The sequence below is a fragment of the Sarcophilus harrisii genome, chromosome 1, assembly GCF_902635505.1.
Source record: "Sarcophilus harrisii chromosome 1, mSarHar1.11, whole genome shotgun sequence".
NCBI lineage: Eukaryota > Metazoa > Chordata > Mammalia > Dasyuromorphia > Dasyuridae > Sarcophilus > Sarcophilus harrisii.
In genome coordinates, this window is record NC_045426.1 from 59,470,213 (window position 1) to 59,496,044 (window position 25,832).

Sequence of the window (25,832 nt, forward strand, 5' to 3'; positions counted from 1 at the left end):
CCAAAGGATCACTGGGGAGGGGGTGAGAGAAAGGCCAGTGCAGCCCAGGAGAGCCCTGAGGGGTGGAAGGAGCAGATCGCAGTGAAGTTGAAGAGCAGGTTTTGAAGTTGCAGAAGGGGAGTGCTGGGATGACAAGATTGTGATAGAGGAATTTCAGTGCATGAACATGGAAGTGGTGCATCTGTGGGTGATAACATCAGTCTTGAATGAACTTCCACCTGAGTAATGAAGTTATTACTGAGTAATAATGGCAAGGGATGGCCTAGAAGGGGCAATATTTCAACTCCCCATGTCCAGTGATTCTGGGGAAATTAAGGGGAAATTTAGGAAAAGGTAGCCAGGGAAGTGGTGTTATCAGGAGGGAACCAAATCTCAAAAAATACATTATGGAGTGAGAAAGGAGCAGGCATTACAGAGAGCCCAGTGGATGGGTGGATAGCTTTAGAGTGAGACTTTGGTGGAATAAGGTTCAGAAGGATATGACTAAGGCAGTAGTTGGTGGGGGACTGCACTGGAGTTTAGGTGGCTGGGTCTGGGACACTGATTTCCTGGGGCTCTTGAGCTTACTCCTCTGATAGTAGCTAGGGAGTGGCAAGGATGGCTCCTCCTGAAGGTTGCTCTAGTCCATTCTCCCACCCCCTAACTCTTTATGGACTGATGATTGGGGCAAAAGTTCTACACTTTTTAGGACATATTTTATCCTGAAGAAAAATCTAAAACATTAGGTTCACTTGCTTTTCAAAATAAGGGAACTACAACTGGTTAAAGCCATGCATGGGTGAGTTAAGATATGGAAAAAGTCAATCAAAAGGGGAGAGGGAAAACAAGATTAAAAGAGAAGTGAAGAATAAGTAGAGATCAGAATTAAAGGACACATAATCAAAGCCCTTTATAATAATACACATTAGTTGATCAGTTACTACTAACAGGTTGTTTATCCTTAAATCACTCCAGGTTTAGTTGTGAGTTGGACAGCCCAGCAATTTTTTTAGGTTGCATACAACAAACCAGAGGCTGGAATGCTATTATCTCAATATGATTATGCTACTACTAGATGAGCAGATGAAATCAATTCGAATCTAATCTAGCCTGGTTATTTCTCACCATGCTCTAAGCAAATGTAGATTTAAGAACACACAAGAGAAGGTGGATCAATGATCATCCCCACAAGCCCCTACCTATCAGACAGCCAACCACTTAGTTGTCAATTTATAATAATGAGGAGGTTCCCATTACTACACCATCTCTTTTCAGTTTCATTATTCTACACTAGCAGTTCTGGCTTCCCTCTGCCCTCTGCTCCCATTCACTGAGGTAGAGTCATAAGTGGCTGCCCAAAGATTTACTCAGGATATGTATTAGGAATGAGAAAGGCAGAGGAGGGCAAGGAGAGAGGAGCTTTCTAAAGGCAATGAATAGCAAATTTTTATACTTCTATAAAGCTCGTACTATGAAAAATCTCTTCCCTTTCTCCCCTATTCCATCCATACTATTCAACACTGGGGAGTTTAAGATGTTTTTTCAATTCAAAGTTCAGAACAAGAAACAAGACAATTTAGTAAACATTCACAGTCCCTGGTTTATTCAGTTTGGTCTCACACAAATTAAAAAAAAAAAAAACCCAAAACAAAACTCCCAAACATCTAAAGCTAGGAGGGCACAGATCAAAGTGTTTTAAAAAATTCCAAGTATAATCCTAGGCCTTAGCTTTACACATTCCCAAACACTCAGCAGAGGGCTTTGCACATAACAGGCATTTAATAAGTATCTGCTGAATGAGAGAAGTAAAATAATACAAACTCAGATTCCTTTCCTCAAAATACGAAATGTGTGTATTTTATTTAAACAAATACAGGAAAGATTCTTGGAAGAGCAAGACTCCTAGTTCTCTTCAGTCTGACCTGACTCTTCCTAGAAACAATAACAAGGAGTCAGGAACCAATGTTTACAAACCCATACAACACTTGCAAAATTTGACAATCCTCATCCTTTCCAACATTCCTAACTTCTCACACATTGCCCCAAAGGCATGGCTGCTCTGAGCTTAGAGGGTCTAGCCCAGCACTCTGCTCTTGCAGCAACGAGGTACCTAAGGCAATGCTGGAGGTTACAGAGCATCAAGGATGTTGTCAATTTTGGTGACCAGCTCCTGGCGTCTGCTGGAGAGGGTCTTCTCATTCTCAATATAGGCATCTTTCTTGAGCTTTCCTGCCACCAGCCGTTCTGCCTCCAATGATGATTTCAGCACAAGATCTTTCACCTGACTGTCTAGTTTCTGGACATCGCTAACCTGAAAAAGGCAAGAGGAAGAATACACATTAGAGAGGTCAAGACAAAAGCAGGACTCCTATTCAGTTAACATGGCTTAGGATTCCTAATGTCTAATGCATCAAGAAAAAAAAAATGATGCCTGGTTTCCTTTGATATATTATCATTTTCATCCTCATGAAGGTATTTATTTCCCACATTTGCACTAACACTTCCAAATTGCTTTCCTTAAAAACTTACATTTGCACACTACTTTGTAACCTACAAAGCTTTTGACAAATATTATTCTGCAAAGTGATTTATAAATATTATCTCATTACTTTGTGAAGTAGGTGCTTTTAGTATTTTACAACCAAGGAAACAGGCAGACAGGGATTAAGTGACTTGACCGGGATCACACAGTTTCTGAATTGAGATTTGAACTCAGACCTTCCTAACTCCAAGCTCAGCACTCTTATCTAACTTATGGTGTAATATAATTTGGGTGGAGCATTCTTATAAATTAAATATTTTCTCCATTTTATAGATGAGGAAAAGAACAGTGTGAGGATACATGCATAGGTATGACACAAATTCTCCATTCCAGTTCCCATAGCTCTCGAATTTTAAGTGTAGGGACACCTTTCAACATGAATGTCTATGATAGGCCAGCAAATTTAGTTAAAAATTTTTAAAAAGCCTAATCTTGAAGTTGTACCTAGGAAGAAAACTCTTTTCAGGAAACATTCAGCGCAGTGTTTCCAATACTTAGCATCATGCTAAGCACACAGTATTTAAAACATCTGACAGGTTTCTACTAAAGACATATATTATTACATGACTACATGGTAGCTGACAAGAATGTTTCTAATAATCTTTAGATACTTTTTCTAAAATACAAACACCAAAAACTTCAATTTCCATGATCCTGATTAATATCACCTGAGAACTCTTAAAATGCCATGGCTTGCATTTCTCCCAAATGTGCTGGTATCCCACTTGCTTTTAGATGATTCTTTTAAGAATGGAGTACAGTTATGGATGCTGTCATGGCTGTGCTGCATTTTAAATACCAAAAAACTTGGGAAATAGTCACCAGGAATATTCCTCAAGGCCACACCTATGAACAGGAGAGAACTGCCCACATGTCTTACTTTGTCACAAAGATCTGAGCCCTCAGTCTTCAATCTGGACTGCAGAGATGCAATCTCATTAGTCAAGGACTTATGCTCCATTTCCAAGGTCTTCTTGCCACTGTTAAGGGTGGACACATCACGTGACTGCTTGTACTTGTTGACAGCTTCATCAAAGTGACGGTACAAGCCTAATCTCTTGTTGACCAGAGTCAAAACCTGTTCAGTGATGCAAGCCACCTTCATCCTGGCTTCAGCAGCTGGATCCTACAAAGGGAAGACACACCTGCATTTTAAAAGGTTAAGAAAGTCAAGTTCATCTTGACCTTGGTTCCACAAATAAGCATTCAGAATTACAGCTATCTGAAAAATAAAAACTATTTCTATAAAGTCATAAAGAAATATTTGCCCCCAAGAACATTTCAACTTCCAGGAAATCCCCTTCCCACTAAGAATCCAATAACAGAGAAGAAATCTGAAAATTGTAACAGTGGAAAAGAGCTACCCTTCACTGAAGTATGGTCTTACTGAGAAGATTTTGGACTTTCACTTGTTTTGCATCACATGACTAACCAATCATATACAAAACAGGGTGGTCCTCTTCCAGCATTATATCTGGCTACTCACACACGCCCTAACGTCATCATCGCTCACAAGTCACTAATGCACTTATCCAAAAACAACATAAAGATGTTCCTATGACTCTATTTAACAAAAACTGCTGGGAACTGGAAAATAGTACAACAGAAACTTGGCACTGACCAACACCTAACACCTTATACCAAGATAAGATCAAAATGGGTTCATGATTGAGACATATAAGGTGATAATATAAGCAAATTAGGAGAACAAGGAATAATTTATCTCTCAGATCTGTGGAAAAGAAAAGAATTATGTCCAAAGAAGAACTAAAGAACATTATGAAATGCAAAATGTGGGAAAACTGGGACACTAAAACATTGTTGGTGGAATTGTTAACTGATCCAACCATTCTGGAAAATAATTTGGAACTATATGCCCAAAGGGCTATCAAACTGCATACCCCTTGATCCAATAATGTTTCTATTAGGTCTGTATCACAAAGAGATCAAAAAAAAAGGAAAAGGACCCACATGTACAAAAATGTTTATAGCAGCCCTTTTTGTAGTATAAGGAACTGAGTGGATGCCCATCAGTTGGAGAATGGCTGAATAGATTACAGTACACATCAATGTTATAGAACATTATTGTTCTGTAAGAAATGATCAGGATGATTTCAGAGAGGTCTAGAGAGACTTACATGAACTGAATAAAACCAAGAAAACATTGTATTGTACACAGAAACAACAAGATTATATGATGATCAAATATAATGGATGTGGCTCTTTTCAGCAATGAGATGATTCAGGCCAAGTCCAATGATGATGTGATGAAGAGAGCCATCTACACCCAAAGAGAGGACTATGGGGACAGAATGTGAATCACATATTTTCCCCTTTTTTCTTGTTGCTTGCTTGCTTTCTTCCCCCTCTTCTCATGTTTTTTTCCTTTTTGATATGATTTTTCTTATGCAAAATGACAAATGGAAATATGTATAGAAGAATTAGACATGCTTAATATATGTTAAATTATTTGCTGTCTAGGGGAAGGGAATGGGGGAAAGTAGAAAAAATTGGAACACAAGGTTTTGCAAGGGTGAATGTTGAAAACTAATTTTGTGTGTATTAAAAAAAAAAAGTTCATATGATGTTCCATAGAATATTACAGAATTTCACAAAAAGAATAACTGAAAATATGCATGTGTAGTTACTTACAGACCAAATCTCAACTGTGATTATAGGAAATAGCTATCTTATTGATTAACAGATAAAAAGGGGATAAGGTTAAAAACAATCAAATCAAAATCCCTCTGGAACAATGATTTAATATTGCTACTCATTAAAAGAAATTGAAGTGACCCGAGAAATTAAGATGAAATAAAAGTTATAAGAAAATAAATAAAACAATGAAAGAGGAAACAAAAGAAAATATACTAAGAATATGGAACAATGGAAAATGAAATTGAATATGGCAGACTAAATCAAAATAGAATTAAGAAAGTTTATTAGTATGTAATACTAATGAAGTACTTTAGAGACAAGAAAACTGATGCCAGTTTTTAAAATATTCCCCTCAAAAGAAGGGAGAGTAATTTTTTCCAGGTTCCAAAAGATCCTAAATAAATTCTCTGCAAACATCTGATGTTTTCCCCTCATAACCAATTATAAAATCTCCTATAGGTCATTTAGAATCAATGTAACTTGTGTTTTAACACATATAACATATATTGGATTACCTGCCATCTAGGGGAGGGAGTGGGGGGAAGGAAGAGTAAATTTGGAACACAAGGTTATGCAAAAATCAATGTTGAAAAATTATCCATGCATGTTTTGAAAATAAAGCTTTAACAATAAACTGGGGAAACATTTTTACAGTCTAAGGTTCTGATAAAGGCCTCATTTCCAAAATATATAGAGAATTGACTCATTTATAAGAAATCAAGCCATTCTCCACTTGATAAATGGTCAAAGGATATGAACAGACAATTCTCAAAGAAATTGAAACTATTTCTAGCCATCTGAAAAGATGCTCCAAGTCATTATTAATCAGAGAAATGCTAATTAAGACAACTCTGAGATACCACTACATACCTGTAAGATTGGCTAGAATGTCAGGAAAAGATAATGTGGAATGTTGGAGGGGATATGGGAAAACTGGGACACTGATACATTGTTGGTGGCATTGTGAACACATCCAGCCATTCTGGAGAGCAATTTGGAACTATGCTCAAAAAGTTATCAAACTGTGCATACCCTTGGTCCAGCAATGTTTCTACTGGGCTTATATCTCAAAGAGATCTTAAAGAAGGGAAAGGGACCTGTATGTGCAAGAATGTTTGTGGCAGCCCTCTTGTAGTGGCCAGAAACTGGAAACTGAGTGGATGCCCATCAACTGGAGAATGGCTGAATAAATTGTGGTATATGAATATTATGGAATATTATTGTTCTTGTAAGAAATGACCAGCAGGATGATTTCAGAAAGGCCTGGAGAGATTTACACGAACTGATGCTGAGAGAAATGAGCAGGACCAGGACAGCATTATATACTTCAACAACAATACTATATGATGATTGATTCTGATGGACCAAATCAATTACAATGGAGCAGTAATGAATTGAACCAGCTATACCCAGAGAAAGAACTCTGGGAGATGACTATGAATCACTACATAGAATTCCCAATCCCTCTATTTTTGTTTACCTGCATTTCTGATTTCCTTCACAAACTAATTGTATATCATTTCCAAGTCCAATTCTTTTTGTATAGCAAAATAACTGTATGGACAAGTATACATATATTGTATTTAACTTATACTCTGACATATTTAACATGTATTGGTCAACCTGCCATCTGGGGGAAGGCGTGGGAGAAGAAGGGGAAAAGTTGGAACAAAAGGTTTTGCAAGGGTCAATGCTGAAAAATTACCCATGCATATATCTTGTAAATAAAAAGCTATAATAATAAAAAAAAGATTCAAAAAAAAAAAAAGGATAAAGCTTTAATTAAAACAAATTTTAAAATAAAAACAATGTGACTAATATCAAGTGCACATTGAAACAAAGGTGACCCACTTCAGGATATGCATCTCTCTTTTTTCTTTAATTAAAGCTTTCTATTTACAAAACATTTGCATGGGTAACTTTCCAACACAGACCCTTGAAAAACCTTGTGTTCCAAATTTTCTCTTCCTTCCTCCCACTCTTTCCTCTAGATGGCAGGTAATCCAATATATATTAAATATATTAAAATATATGTTAAATCCAATATACGAATACATATTTATACAGTTATCTTGCTACGCAAGAAAAATCAGATCAAGATGGAAAAAAAAATTGAGAAAGAAAACAAAATGTAAGCAAACAACAACAAAAAGAGTGAAAATGCTATATTGTGATCCTCATTCAGTTCCCACAGGCCTCTCTCTGGGTGTAGATGGCTCTCTTCATCACAAGATTATTGGAACTGATCTGAATCATTTCACCATTGGAAAGAGCCATATCCATCAGAATTGATCAGGATATGCATCTCTCAAAGAATCTCCACAGATTGACTTCCAACAGGACTCAAAACAGTATCTGTTTTCAAAATGGCTTCTTAACTATTCACATTCTGAACTATGTAGATTCCAAGTTTGACCACAAGAGTGTGCTCTATAAGGCATACAATTAGATCAGGAAAAGAATAAAACCTCACTATATAAAGATTTAAATTATGATGGATCAATTGAGTTTTTTTTAAATGGGATAGGATGTGTTAAAAAAAAAAAATCTGTGTGGATTGGTGGAGCTTCTGGGTTTCATCTCTCACCTTCTAAGAAGAAAGTGACATACCTTTGTGATGGAAAAGTCAAGCCTCACATAGATGATTACTGTGAAGAACAAGATATAAAAGGCTGCAACGACCAACAGAGGTTCCTGCAACATGAGGATCTTGTTGAATGTGTAATGTACCTGAGAGGAGAAATAGAGAAGGGCTATTACTATGAGTAACAGATCTGAGGCCTTTCAGAAAGATTCCCAATCTTTAAAGGAAAAAAAAAAAAAAATAAAGACATTCATCAGGCACAAAGCCCCATCTCTAAGAGGCCAGCTCCTCACCACCAGCTACAACCACAGCCTCAGCTCAATATAGCTCTACCAGAGCCCCTACTCTGCAACCAAGAGTCAGTAAAAGAGTGTGAAGGGGACCAGGAGGAGAGCTCGCCACCCACCACAATGTCCTGGATGTGCTGCTCCACCAAGTTGTTCTTGTGGGCGACAATCACTGTGCGGCCAAACGTATCCAGGTAGGTGTAGTGTAACTCATCTGGGGCTCTGCTGATCTCATAAGGACTGTCTACTTGGATGTTCCTGGGAAGTAGAGAAGAGACTGCTTTCAACTACCAGTAACATTCAGTCCAAGCTGCTTATATATAAGGTGCTTAGGAGGTTATCTCTAACTTACACAATGTTCAAGGGGACTTCATTTCAGGTTCTGGAAGGAGTCAGAAAGGAAAACTAAAGTACATGAGAAAGATGATCAACAGCCATACTCACTTAGCCCCTTCTGGAAGTATGATCTTCACTGTCAAAGAATCTGTCACTTGTTCGTCAAATACATGGTCCACAAACCTCATCTTCAAGGCATACTGGTCACCTGGAAGATCAAAGAATCACAGTCCTGACTCTCTTAACTAGACACAAAGATTCACCACAATATTACCAAGTAGAATCTACCACAAGAGAATTAAGTAAGGTGGACAGACCATTCAAGAATAAAGCCAAACACAGGCTTCCCCTTGACAAATTACCACTGACCTAGATTATAAAGGTACTCATAGCTTGGAAGATTGTAGCCAATAATGTAATGGGTCTTCCATCCACCAAAGAGTGGAAAACGGGGACGGATTTCCATCTCCACAGAATCATCCAAGATAAGAAGGTGGCTGGTGGAAACATTTCCAATTTCATCCCTATAATAAACATCCTGAGCAGCAGCAGGGAGTATGGTCTGCAAGAGAAAAGAAAGTCCCTTAAAACCCTGGACCTAAACCTTGTTCTGTTCTTTATTCACACAAATATTAATTAAGCATTTATTTGGGGGAAAGTAATTTTTTGGCTTGGAGGGAAACTAGACCTATTATACCTGAAGCTGCAGACTAGTAAGGAAATAAAGTAGAAACCTGCAAAATAATACAAGGAAATATGAATAAGTAAGGGAGAAGAAGAAAAGTGCTACATAAGAAAAACTATTACTTATAAGTATAAATATAGAAAAATCACTGAGGAAGCAGCATCTGAATTGGGCTTTAATCTTCACTGGTACAGAGAGGAGTATAAGCAAAAGGAAGACGATGAACAAAGGCAGGAAAGGGAAGATATGTTCAAAAGATAGAGATTAATAATAAATTTGGCTAAAATTTATAGAACTTATATAAGGAATAATATCAGATAGGCCTAAGAAAGCAGACGGGATCAGATTACAGAGAGCCTTAAATGTCAGGCAAAGAAGTTTAAGCTTTATTTGGAAGATGATAGGAAGGCAGAAGCTAAAAAATTATAAGTGGCAAATTATATACATATACATGCATATCTAAACAAAAACAATATGGAAATAAATTAGTAAACTCTAACAAGTTACCCTACTAAAAACATTTTGATTTACTGTCTACTTTAGAGGGAGACTCAAGACACTTGGATTTATAGTCAACCAGTGCTTTGGGCCTTGGAATCAAACTTGTATATGCCACCTGTCACAATACTTGTTTGATTACTCTGTCCCATGACTACATACCATTAAGATCCTCAGAGGAAATAACTATGAGGGGTAGAAGGATAACTATAGAACATTTCTTAATATTTGAGTGATATTTTATGAGTAAAATGTTCTCACCGAGACATACTGATAATCAAATTATTTCCCCCAAAATTATTTTCTATTTGCAATAGACATGTTTAACTCAAATCAGATTGCTTGCTGTCTTGGGAAGGGGGAAGATAAGAAAAAGAGGGAGAAAAATTTAGGACACAATCTTACAAAAATGAATGTTGAAAACTATCTTTACATGTATTTAGAAAAATAAAATATTACTGAAAAAAAAGTTTTAAATAAAATCTAAAGCACAAAAAAAAAAACCAAAACTATGCAATGGAATTGTTTTTAAAACAAAGTGAAAGACTTATATAAACAGTAGTTTTTTACTATCTATAAAAAGAAGAAAAAAAGTTAAAAACCAGAATCATGTTGAAAAGTAGTAAAATAAAGTTCTTTATAAAAAAGCACCTAAAAACATGACATGAATAACTTTGATAACATGAAACTGAAAAGCTTCTGCAAAGACAGAAGATTAAACAGGGAAAAAAACCTTTGTATCAAATTTCTCTGATAATGGGTTAGTGTCTCAATTATTAAATTTATATTAATTCTTGTTTTCCACTAAAAATTATTTTTGCTGTCCTTTTTGATATATTTCTTTCTATCTATCTATATCTATATCTATATCTATATCTATATCTATATATCTATATATATATCCCCTTAGCCTAATTAAAAAAAAAAAATTAAAAGGGGGGGAGGGAGAAGTGTAACAAAAGCAACCATTACACTTACACTCTATGACTGTATGTGTAGTATTTCACACCCAAAATCCCTCAGCTCTACAATGAAGGAAGGGAGGTTAGTATGTATATACTATATAAAACAGCCTTCCCCTCTTTCTCTTCCCAAAATGACCAAGGGATATTAATAGTTCTCAAAAGAACCGCAAAGTATTCACAACTACATTGGGGGAAAAACGTTCCAAATCACTAATAAGAAAAATGCCTCATACCTCACACCCTGGAAAAATGACAAAAAATGACAATAGTCAATGTTGGAGGAGTTTAGGTACACTAACACATTATTGGTGGAGCTGGGAAAGGATACAATCTTTTTGCAAAGCAATTTGGAAATACTCTTTAAAAAAAAAAAGTGAAAATGTCTATACCCTTTGGCTTTTGCCCCAAGAAAGCTACTGATAAGAAAAATGTTTCTAGATACTCTAAAATATTTATTGCAACACTTTTATGATAGCTAAGAATTGGAAACAATTGTCCACCAATTGGAGAATTTCTAAATAAACTGTGATACATGAATGCAATGGAATATTACTGTGTAAGAAAGGATGAATTTGATGAACACAGCAAAATATGGAAAGATCTATATGAACTGATAAAGACTGAAGTAAGCAGAGGCAAGAAATCAATATACACAATGACTGCAAAAATGAAAAATCAATGACACACCAAAAAAAAAAAAAAATCAAAAGTGAATGTAACAAAAATGATAAAACAAAATTCAAATGAAGAGATATGAAAAGACACCTTTAATCCATTTCTTTGGAGGTAGGAGGTCCATATATGTTAAATATTGCATATATTGTACTTTTTCAATATGTCTTATCAGTTGTGCTGATTTTTCTCTCTCTCCAAGAAATACTATGTCACACGGGCTGACTCTTGGAGGGAGAGGGAGAGAGATACTTGGGATAAGAAACAAAAGATATCAATTAAACACTTACAAAAGAAAATAAACTAATAGTTGAGGATCTTAAAAGTACCCAGAATCAAAATAATCTATTATTATAAGACATTCTTTGTGAAATCAAAGAGATGTCAAAAAAATCTCTCAAGTTAGGTAGCAGAGATCACCTAATCCCAAGCAATTTGGCCAACAAACAGTCATCTATCCAGACTCTCCTTGAAGATTTTAATACAATAGAACCACACACCTACTTGAGGTGGCCATTTTACTTCTGGACAGCTCTAACTGCTAGAAAATTTTTCTTGATAATTTTTTGCAACTTGTACCTATTTCCGTTTCTGCTAACATACTCTATGTGACAGCCTTTTCCTCTCCACTCACACTGTCTCTTCTACAGAAAAGGTAGCCCCAATCCCATACCTGGTCCTCATACAGCATCCTCACAAATTCTCACTTAACCAAGGATCCTGCTCCACATACTCTCTGCTTGATCAATGCCCTTCCTAAAACATGGATAATCAGAAGAAATAGTCTTACCAATGGTCTGACCAGGGTATCACCTGCTCTTGTTCTATATACTAAAATTGGGCCTAGAACATTAAAAAATGTCTAATAAACTCTTGCCACTGACTATGCCTCTTATGACATTTAATGTCCAATCAGGTCTTTTTCCTGGACACCACATCACATTGTTGATGGCATTTTAAGTCCACTAAGACCCCCAACATATTTTCAAATGAACTGCTATTTTTGAGTATCCAAGTACAATCTTTAAATAAAATGAAAGGCTGTAACAGAAAAAATGTTATCAACCACTTTTTATCACTGAAAAATCTATACTGAATCTACACAATATGTAACTGCAGATACAGTCAAGATAAAAGGAAGGTGATTATACTGCTAGTTAAGTTTATTTCCCACAAAAAAGGAACAGATTGAGAACTTAATGATGGAAATAAATGCTGCAGCACACAGAATTTCTGATGATGGGTATAGCAATATTCTAGTGCAATCAAAGAATCCCACAGAATTTGAGAGCTATCAAGCACCTAAGCAGTCACCTAGTCCAAGTGACCCGAGGTTCAAAGAAATCAAGAGATTTGCATAAAGAATAATGCTTGAAATAAATAAGCCAATGGTTAGTCTTTTTTTATTTTTTTGAGGGGGGGTTATACTGAGGTTTTCACTGGATTAAGGTCTTAATAGTTATCTTTGGAAGACAGGGACTGGATTGTATTGTCTGGATACAATCTTTGTATCCAGATGCTTGGACAAATATTTACATATTCCATATCTTCAGCAAAGAAATGAAAAAGCACTGTAGTAAGCACTAGAGACACAAACAAGATAATCCTAGCTCTCAAGGTATTCCCAGTCTGATAATAAACAACATATCCAGGATTGGGTAAATAATTGCCAAAAGAATTCTGTGAAAGGGGAATCACAATCAAGAGTTTGAACATATGCAATTTCTTTAGGGTCTGAGTGACACTGAATGACAAGATCTGTCTACAAAGAAGTTGTATTTAGAAAAAAATGCCACAGATTAGACTCTGAAAACCTCATACAAAAGCTCAGGCATTTGTCAATAAACCAATAAACATTCAAGTGCCTACTATGTTCCAAGCACTGTGCTAATATTAAAACTTCCCTTTAAACTTATCAATCTGCAAGTAGAGTTACATTAAAGAGAGCACAGCAAAACAATAGGAACATTAAGAAATTCCTCCTCTGTGCACACATGCAGTATATATATGTAATCTGTATATGCATGTTCACACATGCATATACACAAATACATATGTATATCACAATGTGTATGTGTACAGAGACATGCTTGCATATGTGCAAGTACACATAGATTGTATATACACATAAATAAATGTGATTGTGCATGTGGATACACAGATGAGTGTGGTTGGTTGTTTTTTACTGGATCTATGAGTTCATTAGTACGGGAATCTCTGGACAAAGAACTTTATCAGCTAATGCAGATCAGCATCTTGTAGCTAAAAAGTGGTCTGGGATATTAAGAAATTGTAACTTTTCCAAGGTCTTACAGTATTTTATTTATCAGAGAAAGGACCTGAACTCAGGTCTCTGTGACTCTAAATACTTCTCTTTAACCACTATAACATACTGCCTTTTCTATATCATAATAAAAATAACATAAATAAAATAAAAATCTAAAAAAAAAAAAAAAAAAAGAAGAAGAAAGAAAGAAATTCCTCCTCTTCTTCAGGAATTTTAAGCTCTATTCAGCCCCAGAACCTAGCAAAGGTTTCTAAGTGATCGCACAAACTTAAACAATCCAATTCCATTTCTCAATCTAGGCAGACCCACCAAACTACTTATCTCTAAGAAAGGTACCTTTCTGAAAAGTTTCAGCTGTCCACCTGGCAGGATGACAGGCTAAATACTCAGAATTAGGGAAAATGTGGGAAAACTGAATGTCTCCTGAGGGATGGCTTGGCTAACATTAAGTCAAAAACATACTAACCTCCCTTCCTTCATTGTAGAGCTGAGGGATTTGGGTAAGAAATACTACACATACAGTCATAGAGTATAAGTGTAATGGTTGCTTTTGTTACACTTCTCCCTCCCCCCCTTTTAATGTTTTTTTTTTTTTTTTATTGGGCTAAGGGGATATAGATATATATAGATAGATAGATAGATAGATAGATAGAAATAAATATATCAAAAAGGACAGCAAAAATAATTTTTAGTGGAAAACAAGAATTAAAAACACAGACACTCCCCTATGAAGCAAACTAAAGGACATCAACACATTTTTCAATTATAACTTTTAGCAAAAGTAAGTTTTAGTCTGAAAATTCTGAATATAGGTACCAAATAATGAATGACAAAAATAGTAAAATAAAACATGATCTAGAAGATTCAGTGCTGACATCAGGAATAAAATATGCTCAAGAACATTCATATTTCATAGTGTACCATTTAACCAAGCTATTAAGTTCACCCAGTCAATCAGTCCCTATACCTCTGCCCCACCAAGCCTCCTTTCCAGCAGGATCTTTCATTCTGCTCATTCTTTATACTTCCTTTTCAGGGATCTGAATACTGCAAGATCTCCTTCACATAAAGGAACCTTTCTATTAGTATTAAAGCCTCCTTTATCCTCCACCATCATATTCATCTTGCATTAATTCACCAACCAACTAAACCACCATAGTTAGGTATTTAGCTGAGACTCAGAAGAAAAAAAGACAAACTAAACAGCAAGAATATCTTCCTCAAAGTTCAGAAGTAGCAACTCACCTTGAAAGACCTGATGGAGGAAATCCCACTGTCTGCCTGTCTCTGATAGTCATAACGAGAAAAGGGCCCTTTAAGGACAGCACCAGTATGTTTTAAGTCAACTGTTTCCTCTACAGCAATATTGCCCCAGTGAGAGACTTCAATGACCCGGGTCATGCTAGTGATGGTCAAGAAAGGGCTGTTGTTCTCATAATGCACTTTAAAAGGATCCTGTTAGAGAAAGAAAAACAAATACCTTTAATTTTAAGTAAAAGGGATAAGGAAGATTTGATATTTCAAAAGTCTGAATGCAATCAGCATTTTGTTATTCTTTGTAGCCTTCAGGGTGCTTAGCATCGAACCTTATATTACACTGTGCAGCAAACAATAAGTTCTATTATCAGGCAGCTGGTAGAACACTGTTTATGGACCTGGAGGCACAAACAATAAAGTTCAAATCCAGCCTGACACTTACTGGCTGTGTGACCCTGGGCAAGCATTTAACTGTAGAGTTATTGTGAGAAGAAAATGAGATATTTGTAAAATGGCAGCTGAGTAAGTGCTAGTGGTCAGCCGCTAAGTTATCTCTGAGGCAGATCTAGGCTTAGAAAGCTTACCTGACTGAAGGGAGGAATGTCTTTGAAGGGGCCATAGTCCAGCACGTCCTCAGAGCGGGTAGGATTGCCAAGCTTGGTATAGCTCTCGACATTTCGAGAAGCCAGCTTCACACGCATGGTCTGTGTCTTGGTTGGGTAAGGTGAATAGAAATAATGGTTCCCCTCAAAAACCACAAACTGCTTTTCTGACTGGGTGATCTGGGTAGGATATGGTTGCAGAGCATGAGTGAAGACTGTTTCAATGACCACTCGAATCTTGGCACCTCCAGCTAGGGAATATGGAAGTTTTGCCGTGAATAATTTCCCACTGCAGAAGAAATAGAGAAAGGAATAAAGCACATAAAAGCTCCAGCAATTCAGATGCAGGCCCACTTTAAAGCAAAGATCTTCCCAAGACCTAATTTTATCACTGTAGGCACTGATTCCACCTACACAGATTGCAACCTCCTTATAATTTAGAAGATGAGCTTACAGAATGTCCAGTCAGAATCACACATGCTGTAGCAGTCATCACTATCTCTATAGGAATGTTTAGAAAACAATATTCCAGAAGTGATGATGATGAAAGCAGCTGGCATTATAGGACTGTTATTCCATGCCAGGCACTGAGCTGGGTCCTTTATAAATACGAGTTTATTCGAGCCTAACAACAACCCTGGGAGGCAAGTGCTACTGCTGTACCTTTTACAGATGAGGAAATTAATGCAAACACAAGTTAAATGATTTGCTCAAGGTCACACAGCTGGGAACTGTCTTAAGACCAGATTCAAACTCAGGACTTCCTGACTGCTGGTCCAGTATTCCATGTACTAGATGATACAGACTTAAGAGTCAAGAATAACTTACCTAGTAAAACTGAGTGTAATTCTACATGAGGGAAAAAAGGCCTTTAATGAAGCATAGAACTTTCAAACCTTCCCGATGAAAAGATGAAAATCATGTAGAAGCTTTAAAGTCCAATGAGGGAATTGAGAGACATACGAGTTAAGCAAGAACAAACAATCATACGGGACAAATAAATGCAGGGACATGATATATGTATCCCCTTGGAAATGTAAGTCATCAATGAAGCCTGAAAGTTGTTTTTCTATGACCTGATAGAGAGTAAAGTGAACAGAACCAGAAAAATAACATGCACAACGATGATAAGATGGTAAAGACAAAACAGCACTGAAAAATTTGGCCTCTCCTCATCCTGGTAACTCATGATTCCAGAGGACTAATTATGAAACACACTACCCACCTCCAAAGAGAAAGGTGAAGAATAAGATATATTATAATAATATTATACATTTCTTATATGTCCAATATTATAAGAACTCACATTTTTAGACATGGCTAGGGAAAACTGTTTTGTCTGACTACACGTTACAAAAAGGAGAGGTGCAGAGCCTGGAGTTGGAGGGAAAAAAGGCAGATTTTTGCTAATTGAAAAAATAATAAACTATAATTTTTTTTTTAACAGTTGTAGTATTAAGAAGTCCACACATAATGTTGCAGACAATCTGACAGTACATCCCTCCAAATTTAGTTTGTGTGATCTTTGGATATGACGTATACCTGTGTATGAAAAAGTGAAAAATATAAATTACCCAAGGGAAAATTGCTCTGGTAAAAACTGCTGAGAAAACTAGAAAGACTTGCAGAAATTATGCTTAGACCATCTTATGCCATATTCTACAATACATTCAAAAATAGATGTTTTTAATATTAAAGATCACACTATTAAAAAATTAAATGAAAAACAGATCATATGTCTCTCACAGTCACAAGTCAGGAGATGTATTCTTAACCAAGCAAAAGATAGAGGCAATTATAAAAGACAAGATGGATAACTCTGATTATTTGAAAGTGAAAAGCTTCTACAATGATAACATTAATGCATCCAGGTTAAAGGAAACTTTTATATCAAAATTTCTCTGATAAGGATTATAATAAGAATTACAAATAATTCATAAATATATACAATATATAAATAAAAATAAAGTATATAATATAAATAAAAAATATAAACATATGTTATTTTTCACTGGCCCACGGCAGTAGGGGAGATAATTTGCCACTATGCTCCTCCTCCCTCTCTTCAAAATCCCCTAAAGGGGAGAGGGAAAAAAAAAAAGAAAACAGCACAGGGAAATAACTAGCCAAAAAGGAGAGGGCATTCCAAAGGGCCTACATGATGCCATGTAATATTTTCTGCCAAGAAGTCCAAACAATGAAGCTGGAGATCTAATGACAGAAACGTTCTAAAAAGAAAATTTTGAAATCTAGCATTAGGAAACTATTTCTACGGCAATAATTTTTGTGACAAGGATAATGTCCATCTATTGAAAAATGTTTAAACAAATTGTAATTCATGAATTTAATGGAATGACTTTTGTAAGACTGAAAAACATGATGATTAGAGAGAAGCAAGTTGTATATGAATTGATAAGAGGAAATTAAGCAGAGCCAAGAAACAACATATACAAGGCTACAACAACGTAAAGAGAATCACAAAAAAATCAAAAGTGAAAAAGGTACAAAAATTTAAAAAAAAAAAAAAGTATGATTTCAAAAACAAAATAGAAAAAGACACCCCACCAACACAGCCCCATGCAGAGGTGAGAGGCTCACAAGTGGAATACACCAAAATCATTTCAGACTTTTATCAAAGGACTTATCAGATTTACTAAAAAAAAATTTTTAAGTATTACTTGTTACATGGGATGGTTCTCCAGGATAAGGGGAAGGGATGCTAGAGAAAATTCTGCTAAAAAAATAAGATGACAACAAAGACTTAACAAACAAACAAACAAACAAACAAAAAATTAACTAAACAAAAAAGCATGGAAATCTCATCTATAATTTGTGGAGACATAGATGACTAATATAGAAACAAAGAAATAACAGAGATATAGAACAGAGTTGTGAAAGAAATAAAACTTTTCTTATAACTCCTTGATCATTACAGATGTCACCAAAGCATAATTATTATCTGGACTTGTTTTCTTTTCACTTAAAAAAAAACCCTCATTTGTTTATAAGTATAATTAATTTCTGGCCAGCCAACCAGTTAAGAATAAAATATGAGAAAATAACAAAACTTAATTAAAAATTACAGAGTGGTGTGGGGCAGCTAAATGGCCAACCAGTTAAGAATAAAATATGAGAAAATAACAAAACTTAATTAAAAATTACATAAGTGATGTGGGGCAGCTAAATGGCTTTATGGATAAATCATAGTCTTTGGAGTCAGGAAAACCTGAGTTCAAATCTGGTCTCAATTCCCTAATACTTACTAGCTGTGTGGCCCTGAGCAAGTCACTTAACCCCAACTGCCTCACCTAAAATAAGATAAAATAAAAATTCTAAAAAAGGCATATATAATGGGGTGGAGGGAGAATAAAATAATATTTTTAAAAATTACAGGGTAGTGTAACTTCAGATTTTAAAAAACAAAGGAAAAATAATTCTCTTCTTATTGGTTTATACAAATCAACAAATGATAGAGATTTTCTAACAAAAGCCGTATGCTGTAATGCGAGAACAAAGGATTTGGAATATGAAAGCCTACCAGGGCCTGTATATACTAACAATGTCACTACAGAAGTAGCTTCACCAAACTGCCAAACTGCACCTTGATTTCCTCAGTAGAGATATCCATCCCATCTTCCTCACAAGGTGATGAAAAAATGAAAACCTTTTGTGACCTGTGACCTCATGGGTGTGGGAAGCATCCTGTAAAGAACTTCAGACAACTCAGAGTCTTAGAGAGCTCCAAAGTGACTTGTTGGTGTGGGGACAGGGCAGAGGCCAGATTAGTGCCCAATCAATTAACAAACATTTATTAAATGCCTACTGTGTGCCAGGCACAATGTTAAGTTTCAGGACACAGAGGAAAACAGCAGAATAACACTCACTACTCAGCCCCCAAGGAGGCAAACAACATATGAACAGTTAAGTACATAGATGATGCATAAAAATAGAAGGAAGGTAACTGTGGAAGGCCAAAGTCACTGGAGGGAACTGAAAAGGCCTCCTGCGGGTATGTATATGAAGTGATAAGAAAAACCCTGGCAGAAGAGCAGCTAAGCAAGATGAATGACAGTGGGGAGTCAGAGGACAGAGACTTAGAACCAGGGAGAGTGGGAGCTGTCCCCCAAAGTAACAGGGACGTCTGGATGAGGAGAAGGTGAGGGGAAATCATAAGCTCTGTTGGAACATACTGAGTATGAGATTCTTATAGGATATTCAATTAGAAAGTTTCTAAGAGGCATTTGGAAGTACAAGATTAGAGCTAGATATACATAGAGATCTGAGAATCTTCTGCAAAGAAATAACTGAGCCCAAGGGAGCCAGTATAGAGAAAAGAAAAAAAGCACCCAGGATAAAGCTTCAGGGGACACCCACAATTTGGGGCTCAGTAAGGAGACTCAGGAGTGGTCAAACAAGTGGGAGAGAAGAAAAAGGAATCAGTGTCACCAAAACCTTAAAAAGAGAAACTGCCAGGAGAGTGACCGACCTGTCAAGGAGAGCAGCAAGACTGCCTTGCCGTGATGAGGGACCAACAGAAATTCAACACCGTACATTTTTAGTGGACCCAATTAGCACAAGCTCCTGACTTCCTCCAACTCAAGTTAACAGCTCATGTGCAAGAGTAAAAGGGGAATAAGAGGTTGACAAAGACCTGGTCGAGGAAAACAGAAAAAATAGTATATGAGAGAGCCACCTGGCCGAATTCTCTCTATATTCCCTTACATCACATTTAGGGGCAACAGAGCCCACAAAATGTTACGGTGAGCTATTTTTCTGGCCTATGAAAAGTTAAGACCTTGGCAAGAGAGGTCTGTAACCCCATGGGTAGAGGTCTTTCTGGAGCTTCCCCAACACCCAGAGTAAGGGGGAGCATACAAAAGAGCTACATCAGTGGCAGGGAAGACCAAGATGTAAACTCTTAAGAAGACAACAATGTGAAAATAGCAGCAATTCCAAAAGAAAAAAAAAAAAATCACAAAACCCTGTACTAAGTGGACCCAGGAAATATGGAGATGAATATAGAAATTTAAGAAGCTGGTGATAAATAAAACTTAATAAATAGTAATCAGAATGTTTACCTTTTTCCTTTAAGCTTTATTTCTCGTACTTCCAAATGATTTTCTTCCTCTTCTTCTCCCTTTAACTGTAACAGAAGATACAGAGTTATTTCTTATGCTTTTATTGATCACAAATTTTGAATCCATTTTCATTTGACTTATAAACTTCAAGAATAACTACCACCAATCTGCAAAAGAGCTTTTCTGGAGGGGACAGTCACATCACTTTTACTAAGGTGGATGAAATGACCAATGATAAATTGTGACTTTATGGAAACTCTTTACATGCTTGAAAACTAAACCCTCCACAATGTGAAACATTCTCAAGTAAAACAAAAATTGACTAGAACTTGTGACACACATAAACTTAACTCTATGAAATGTCCAGTTTTATGATGGATGTATGCTTTATGCATTTATAGCAACAGTCTTCAATTTTTAAAATCCCTATTGGCATTAAAAATTCATTTACACAACTGCAAAAATTATGTATATTGTCCTTTTGACTTTGTTGTATCTATTCATATTACTTCATAAAGCTTTTCCCTGTTTGAGTTCTTCCCACAGCTGTTCCCTTTGGTCAGTGTTAAATAACCTGGTTTTAGAGCTGGAAAGGGCTGGACACATTACAGGATTCAAATCCTTCTTCTGACAGATGAATAAACAAACCCAGACAATTTAAGTACTCTACCTATTGGGTGATATTTGAACACATGTCTCATGACTTTCCACATTTCTCCTTTACATATCCCAAATGATTCAGCCTTTCTACAATCAGTTGAACACTCAATTTGTTATTAAAATAGTAGTACAAGGTCTAGAAGTGCTGTTCTCCTTTTATTTTTGTTCCTCCAAATTTTATTATTGTGTCTACTTATAAAGTATCCCCTTGTTCATCTGACTGGTATAGCACTACATCTATAAATTCATATAGGTGATCTTGTGATTTCCTACTAGCACAGCCTAACCACAAGTACTGAATATCCCTGCAGTTACTTCTTGTTCTTTAAGAAGTATTCTGAACTGTATCTATATAGAAGTACTAAACATGCTCTGAGATATTTGATTCCCAAACAATTTATGCATTTTGTAATTCTTTGAGTGGGATTTTTCTTTCTATTATCCTCTTCTGCTTTGGTAATTGGTACATAGAAAAGATGTTGATTTTTGTGAGATTATTTCAAATCCTACTAGATTCAAAGGGAGAGGAAAATAATTATGACATACCTTTGATCTATGTGGTTGGCCAACAACATTAATAGTTGGGGTCAACAATGTTTTTCACATTTGTGACCTTAATCCCACTTATGTTCCAGGAGTACAAGTGGTTGATGCTGGGAAGATGACACATTTCTGCTTCTTCAACAGTAATAACAAATATGCCAACACATAATACACCAAATAGCAACAATTGTCATATATTCTATGCTTTTAGAATCACAAAGCAACAAAGAACTTGGGTCATCATCCTTTTACTCTTCACCTACTATAACCTGTTACCAAGATCTGTAACACAGATCTATCCACAGAATCTCTCTCCTGTGACACCATCACTACCCAAGGGCAGCCTCTCTATACTTCCTACCTGGACTCTGGCAGTAGCCTGCAGGTTGCCCTCCCTGCCTGAAGCCAAAGCGTCACTTTAGTCCACCCTTCACTCATCTACCAAAGTGATCTTCTCAGCACAAGTCAGTCAATAAACATTTATTAGGAGCCTAGAATGAACCAGGCACTGTACTAAACTCAAAGTATACAAAGAAAGGGAAAAAGATGGTCCCTGTCCTCAAAGAGCAATTAAATGGAAGAAGACAATACACAAAAGGAAACTGAAGGGGGCAGGAAGAAGACATGGTGGCTAAGTTCAGAGGAGTGCAGCAGGAAGAGATGCTGGCCTGGGCATCCTGCAGGGCACAAAAGACTGAGGAGGTGGGAGCTCTAGGGCTAAGTGATGTTGCAAGGAATGATGGAGCAGCCCAGAGGACTGTTACCAATGGGTCTGACCATGCTACCCTCCCAATTCAATAAACTCCAAAGACAGCCTATTGCCTATAGAATCAAAAATGAAATCCTGTGTTTGGCTTTAAAAAAAAATCTTCCTAATCTGGTCCTCCCTAACTTTCCAGTCTTCTAGATGTACATCTTCCTCCTCTCCACACTCTTCAGCCCAACCAATCATTATGATCTTGCTGTTGCTGAGATGAGACACCAGACCCTTCATCTCTGGACTCCTTTCATGTTCCCTGGCTGTTCCCCATGGCTGGCGTTCTCACTATTCTTCATCTCTACTTTTGGGTTTCCTTCAATTCTCAGGGAAAAATCCCACTACCTACAAGAAATCTTTCTTGGTCCTCCTTACAGTTAGTACCTCTAGGTACATCTTGCCTGTAGCCCTATTAGAATGGGAATTCCTTGAAGGAAGAGATTCTTGTATCAGAAGAGCTTGTGCTGGTACCTCAGTAGACACTTAGATACTTATTGACTTGCCTTTATAATTTCAAGGTTCCTGAGGCTCATTGAAATAATACAGCCTCTCAAGGTACCACATTAGGGAATAAAAGAATCCTATTTCCTGCAAACCACGGGTTCTTTTCCAAAACTGCAGCTGTCTGGGAATTAAAATAAGACCAAATCAGTATATACAAGTGAAGCATGTGGGGAAAGCAATAATGAAGATAGAGAAATATACTAGGTAACAATGGACTAGCAGTCTAGAGAACAGAATTCTGATTCCAATTCTACTACCATGGGCATAGTAAATCATCTTCCTGGACATTCATTTCTTAATTAGTAAAAATTAAGAGATTCAAAAGATTTTAAAAGTAATGTCCATAGTGCAGAATGATGCTAGCCTGTTTTAATTTTGCTATGATTTGCACAACAGTTATAGAAGATTACAGATTCTGAATAAGACAAGGAGGAAGCCTGAAGACCTAATAGAGCAATGAAAACTAATCTCTACTACATAAATGTGGTTTACAACTATCCTTCAGCTATATATTCTTGGACAACTTGCTTCTGTAATACATGAAACGCCATTTTTAATGAGCATTGGACTTGGTAAAAAAAATTTATTTTCCACATAAAAAGAAATGAGTACCCATTTAAACAAAACTTTTGCTTATATTTCAGAAAACTACAGTTTTCTTGAAGAGAAATTTAGCTCGAAAATTTATTTAAAACATGTCTTCCATACTCTGCACTTACTGAAAAAAATACAGAAGTCAAATCTGATACCAGTGCTGCCAGACACACTATAAAATGCAATTTTATAATAAGCAACTGAACATATAATCTGTCTGTAAATTAGAGACTAGGTTATCCTGCAATTAAAAAGAAGTCCAGGTAGTTCTCTTACTAAATGCTACTCTGATAACAATGGCTGCTTAAAAATTTTTCAAAAAAAGTTAATTTTAAAAAAAAAGGCAGCTTCCATCATTTGGAAAGACCCCTAGTACTTAAGTCAGGAGGCTGTGATTTCAAATCTGATCTCGAATTTACTAAAATGACCTTGGATAAGTCACTTAAGCTCCTCATTGTAAAGCATGGATAATAGCAGCTCCCACTTCCAGAGTAACTGTGGGAATAAAAATTTATTTGTAAAGTGGTCTGCAAACCAAACTTGTAAAATACTTTGCAAAAGTTTTGCAAAATGATGATCGCTACATCTTTCCTTAGTATTCCGTTTAAAGTGTTCCTAAGTTTTTAGGACCACTAGACCAAGTCTATTAGCTCCCTGCCAGTGGATAAACTTTTATTGGGAAGCTCGGGAAGCCAAGGGGCTCAGTCTCACAGGAGAGAGCGTGCAAACTGAAGGATGGTCTCGGGAGAAGCACACGGGCCGCGAGGCGGGCCAGGGGTGAGGGCAGGGCCCTAAAAGTCAGGTCCCGCAGGGATAAGGAGCCCGGGGAGAAGTGGGGAGCGCGGCCAAAGCCCGTCCCGCGCCTTCGGGGCAAGGCCGGACGTTCTCGGCCCGCGGCCCGGGCCGCCCCGGGGTCAGCACGGCCGTGGATGCGGCCGCCGGGCGCGGGCCGAGCGCAGGCCTGCAGCCCGCGCGCATCGGCCTTACGCTTACGTGTCAGTCAGCGGCAGGCCGGCCCGGCACACGCGGAAGTTCGCGGCGGCCGGCGGAGGGGGGGGCGGGGGGGGGACGGCCGGCGGGGGGGGCCGGCGGAGATTCCGCTAGAGGGGAGCTGTCGGGGGTGGGAGGGCGCGGGATGGGCTGCGCGGCCCGCTCGCCCCCGGCTCTCACCTGCACGCCGAGGTGGGCCAGCCGCGCCTCGAGCACGGGCTCCAGGGCCAGCACGAAGGAGGAGACGGGCGCGGCCGAGCCGCCCGGGTGCGCCAGCAGCACATCGGCCGTCACCTTGGCCAGGTGGCTGCTCAGATCCACCGTGCGCTTCACATCCTCATTCACCAGCTGCGTCTCCGAGGCGGCGGCAGCGGCTGCCCCGTGGGCCGCCCCCACGGCCCACAGCAGCACCAGCAGGCGGGCAGCGGGCGCCTCCATTGCCACGGACCGAGCAGACCGTCCACGCGCAGGCGCGGGCGCAGGCGCAGAAGACGAGAGCAGGACCTAACCCTCTTCCCCTGCTCTTTCGTTTTCCTTGCGCCCCAAAGATCCGCTCATTGGACGGGAGGCGGGGTCACAGCGTGGCGCCGCCCACGGGAGGAGGAAAGCGGGGTGGGGTCTGCCGAGGACCTCGTCTCCTAGGCAACCGGAGCCTAAGATCCGACCAAGAACCTCTGCTATGAAGTTTTTACACACCTTCCTTAGAACCACCCATAGGTTGGGTGCTTCAGATATTCTTTACCCCCATAATACACGGGGGAAACTAAGGCTTAGAGAAGTCCTTCCATGCCGAGTGTCCGACAATTTTCTTAGGTCATTTAGGATTAGTCTAGAATGCTGGACTTGAAGACATTCAGGACTGAGTTCGAATTTTGCGTCAGAGGAGTTGTGCCTCAGTTTCCAAATCTGTAAAATGGGGATCAATAATTGGGCTTCCCTCTTTGGGTCCTGAAGGTTTAAGTGTAAAATCTTGTTCAAGATTATATAAGGCTATTATGAGTGTACAGCAAAAGCCTCTTTTAAGAAATTGAAAAGAAAGATTCCTTTTGTAATTGTAATTGAAATTGTAAGTAAATTGTAATTGTAATTGAAAAGAAATTGAGGCACGGAAAATTCGAATGATTTCATCATAGTCTCGGTGGCAAAATCAGGATTTCATCCTAGGTTTCCTGACTTCAAATTGAGATCTCTTTAAACAAACAAACAAACAAACATTTCCTTAATAACTTTTGTGGGTTTTGTGCTAACCTCATTTTGGAATCCGTGCTCCTTTCTTCCCCTGTCCTGTTCAATAACATCACGTCACTATGTGGCCCCATGCTCCAGCCGGTGCAGCGCATCCGAACAGCCTCAG

At 37.8% G+C, this 25,832-nt stretch overlaps 1 protein-coding gene across 1 annotated transcript; it reads right to left on the bottom strand.

Moving 5' to 3' along the window:
• Positions 1-1,554: 1,554 nt before the first annotated feature.
• On the bottom strand, positions 1,555-24,974 carry RPN1 (ribophorin I). Its single transcript, XM_031956383.1, has 10 exons — positions 24,659-24,974; positions 20,431-20,495; positions 15,335-15,641; positions 14,739-14,948; positions 8,756-8,948; positions 8,495-8,594; positions 8,170-8,308; positions 7,790-7,909; positions 3,402-3,647; positions 1,555-2,290 (listed from the first exon to the last, which is right to left on the bottom strand). Exons 1-10 carry the CDS (start codon positions 24,914-24,916, stop codon positions 2,108-2,110), a joined length of 1,821 nt encoding a protein of 606 aa, XP_031812243.1. The 5' UTR covers positions 24,917-24,974; the 3' UTR covers positions 1,555-2,107.
• Between the last annotated feature and the right edge of the window lie 858 nt (positions 24,975-25,832).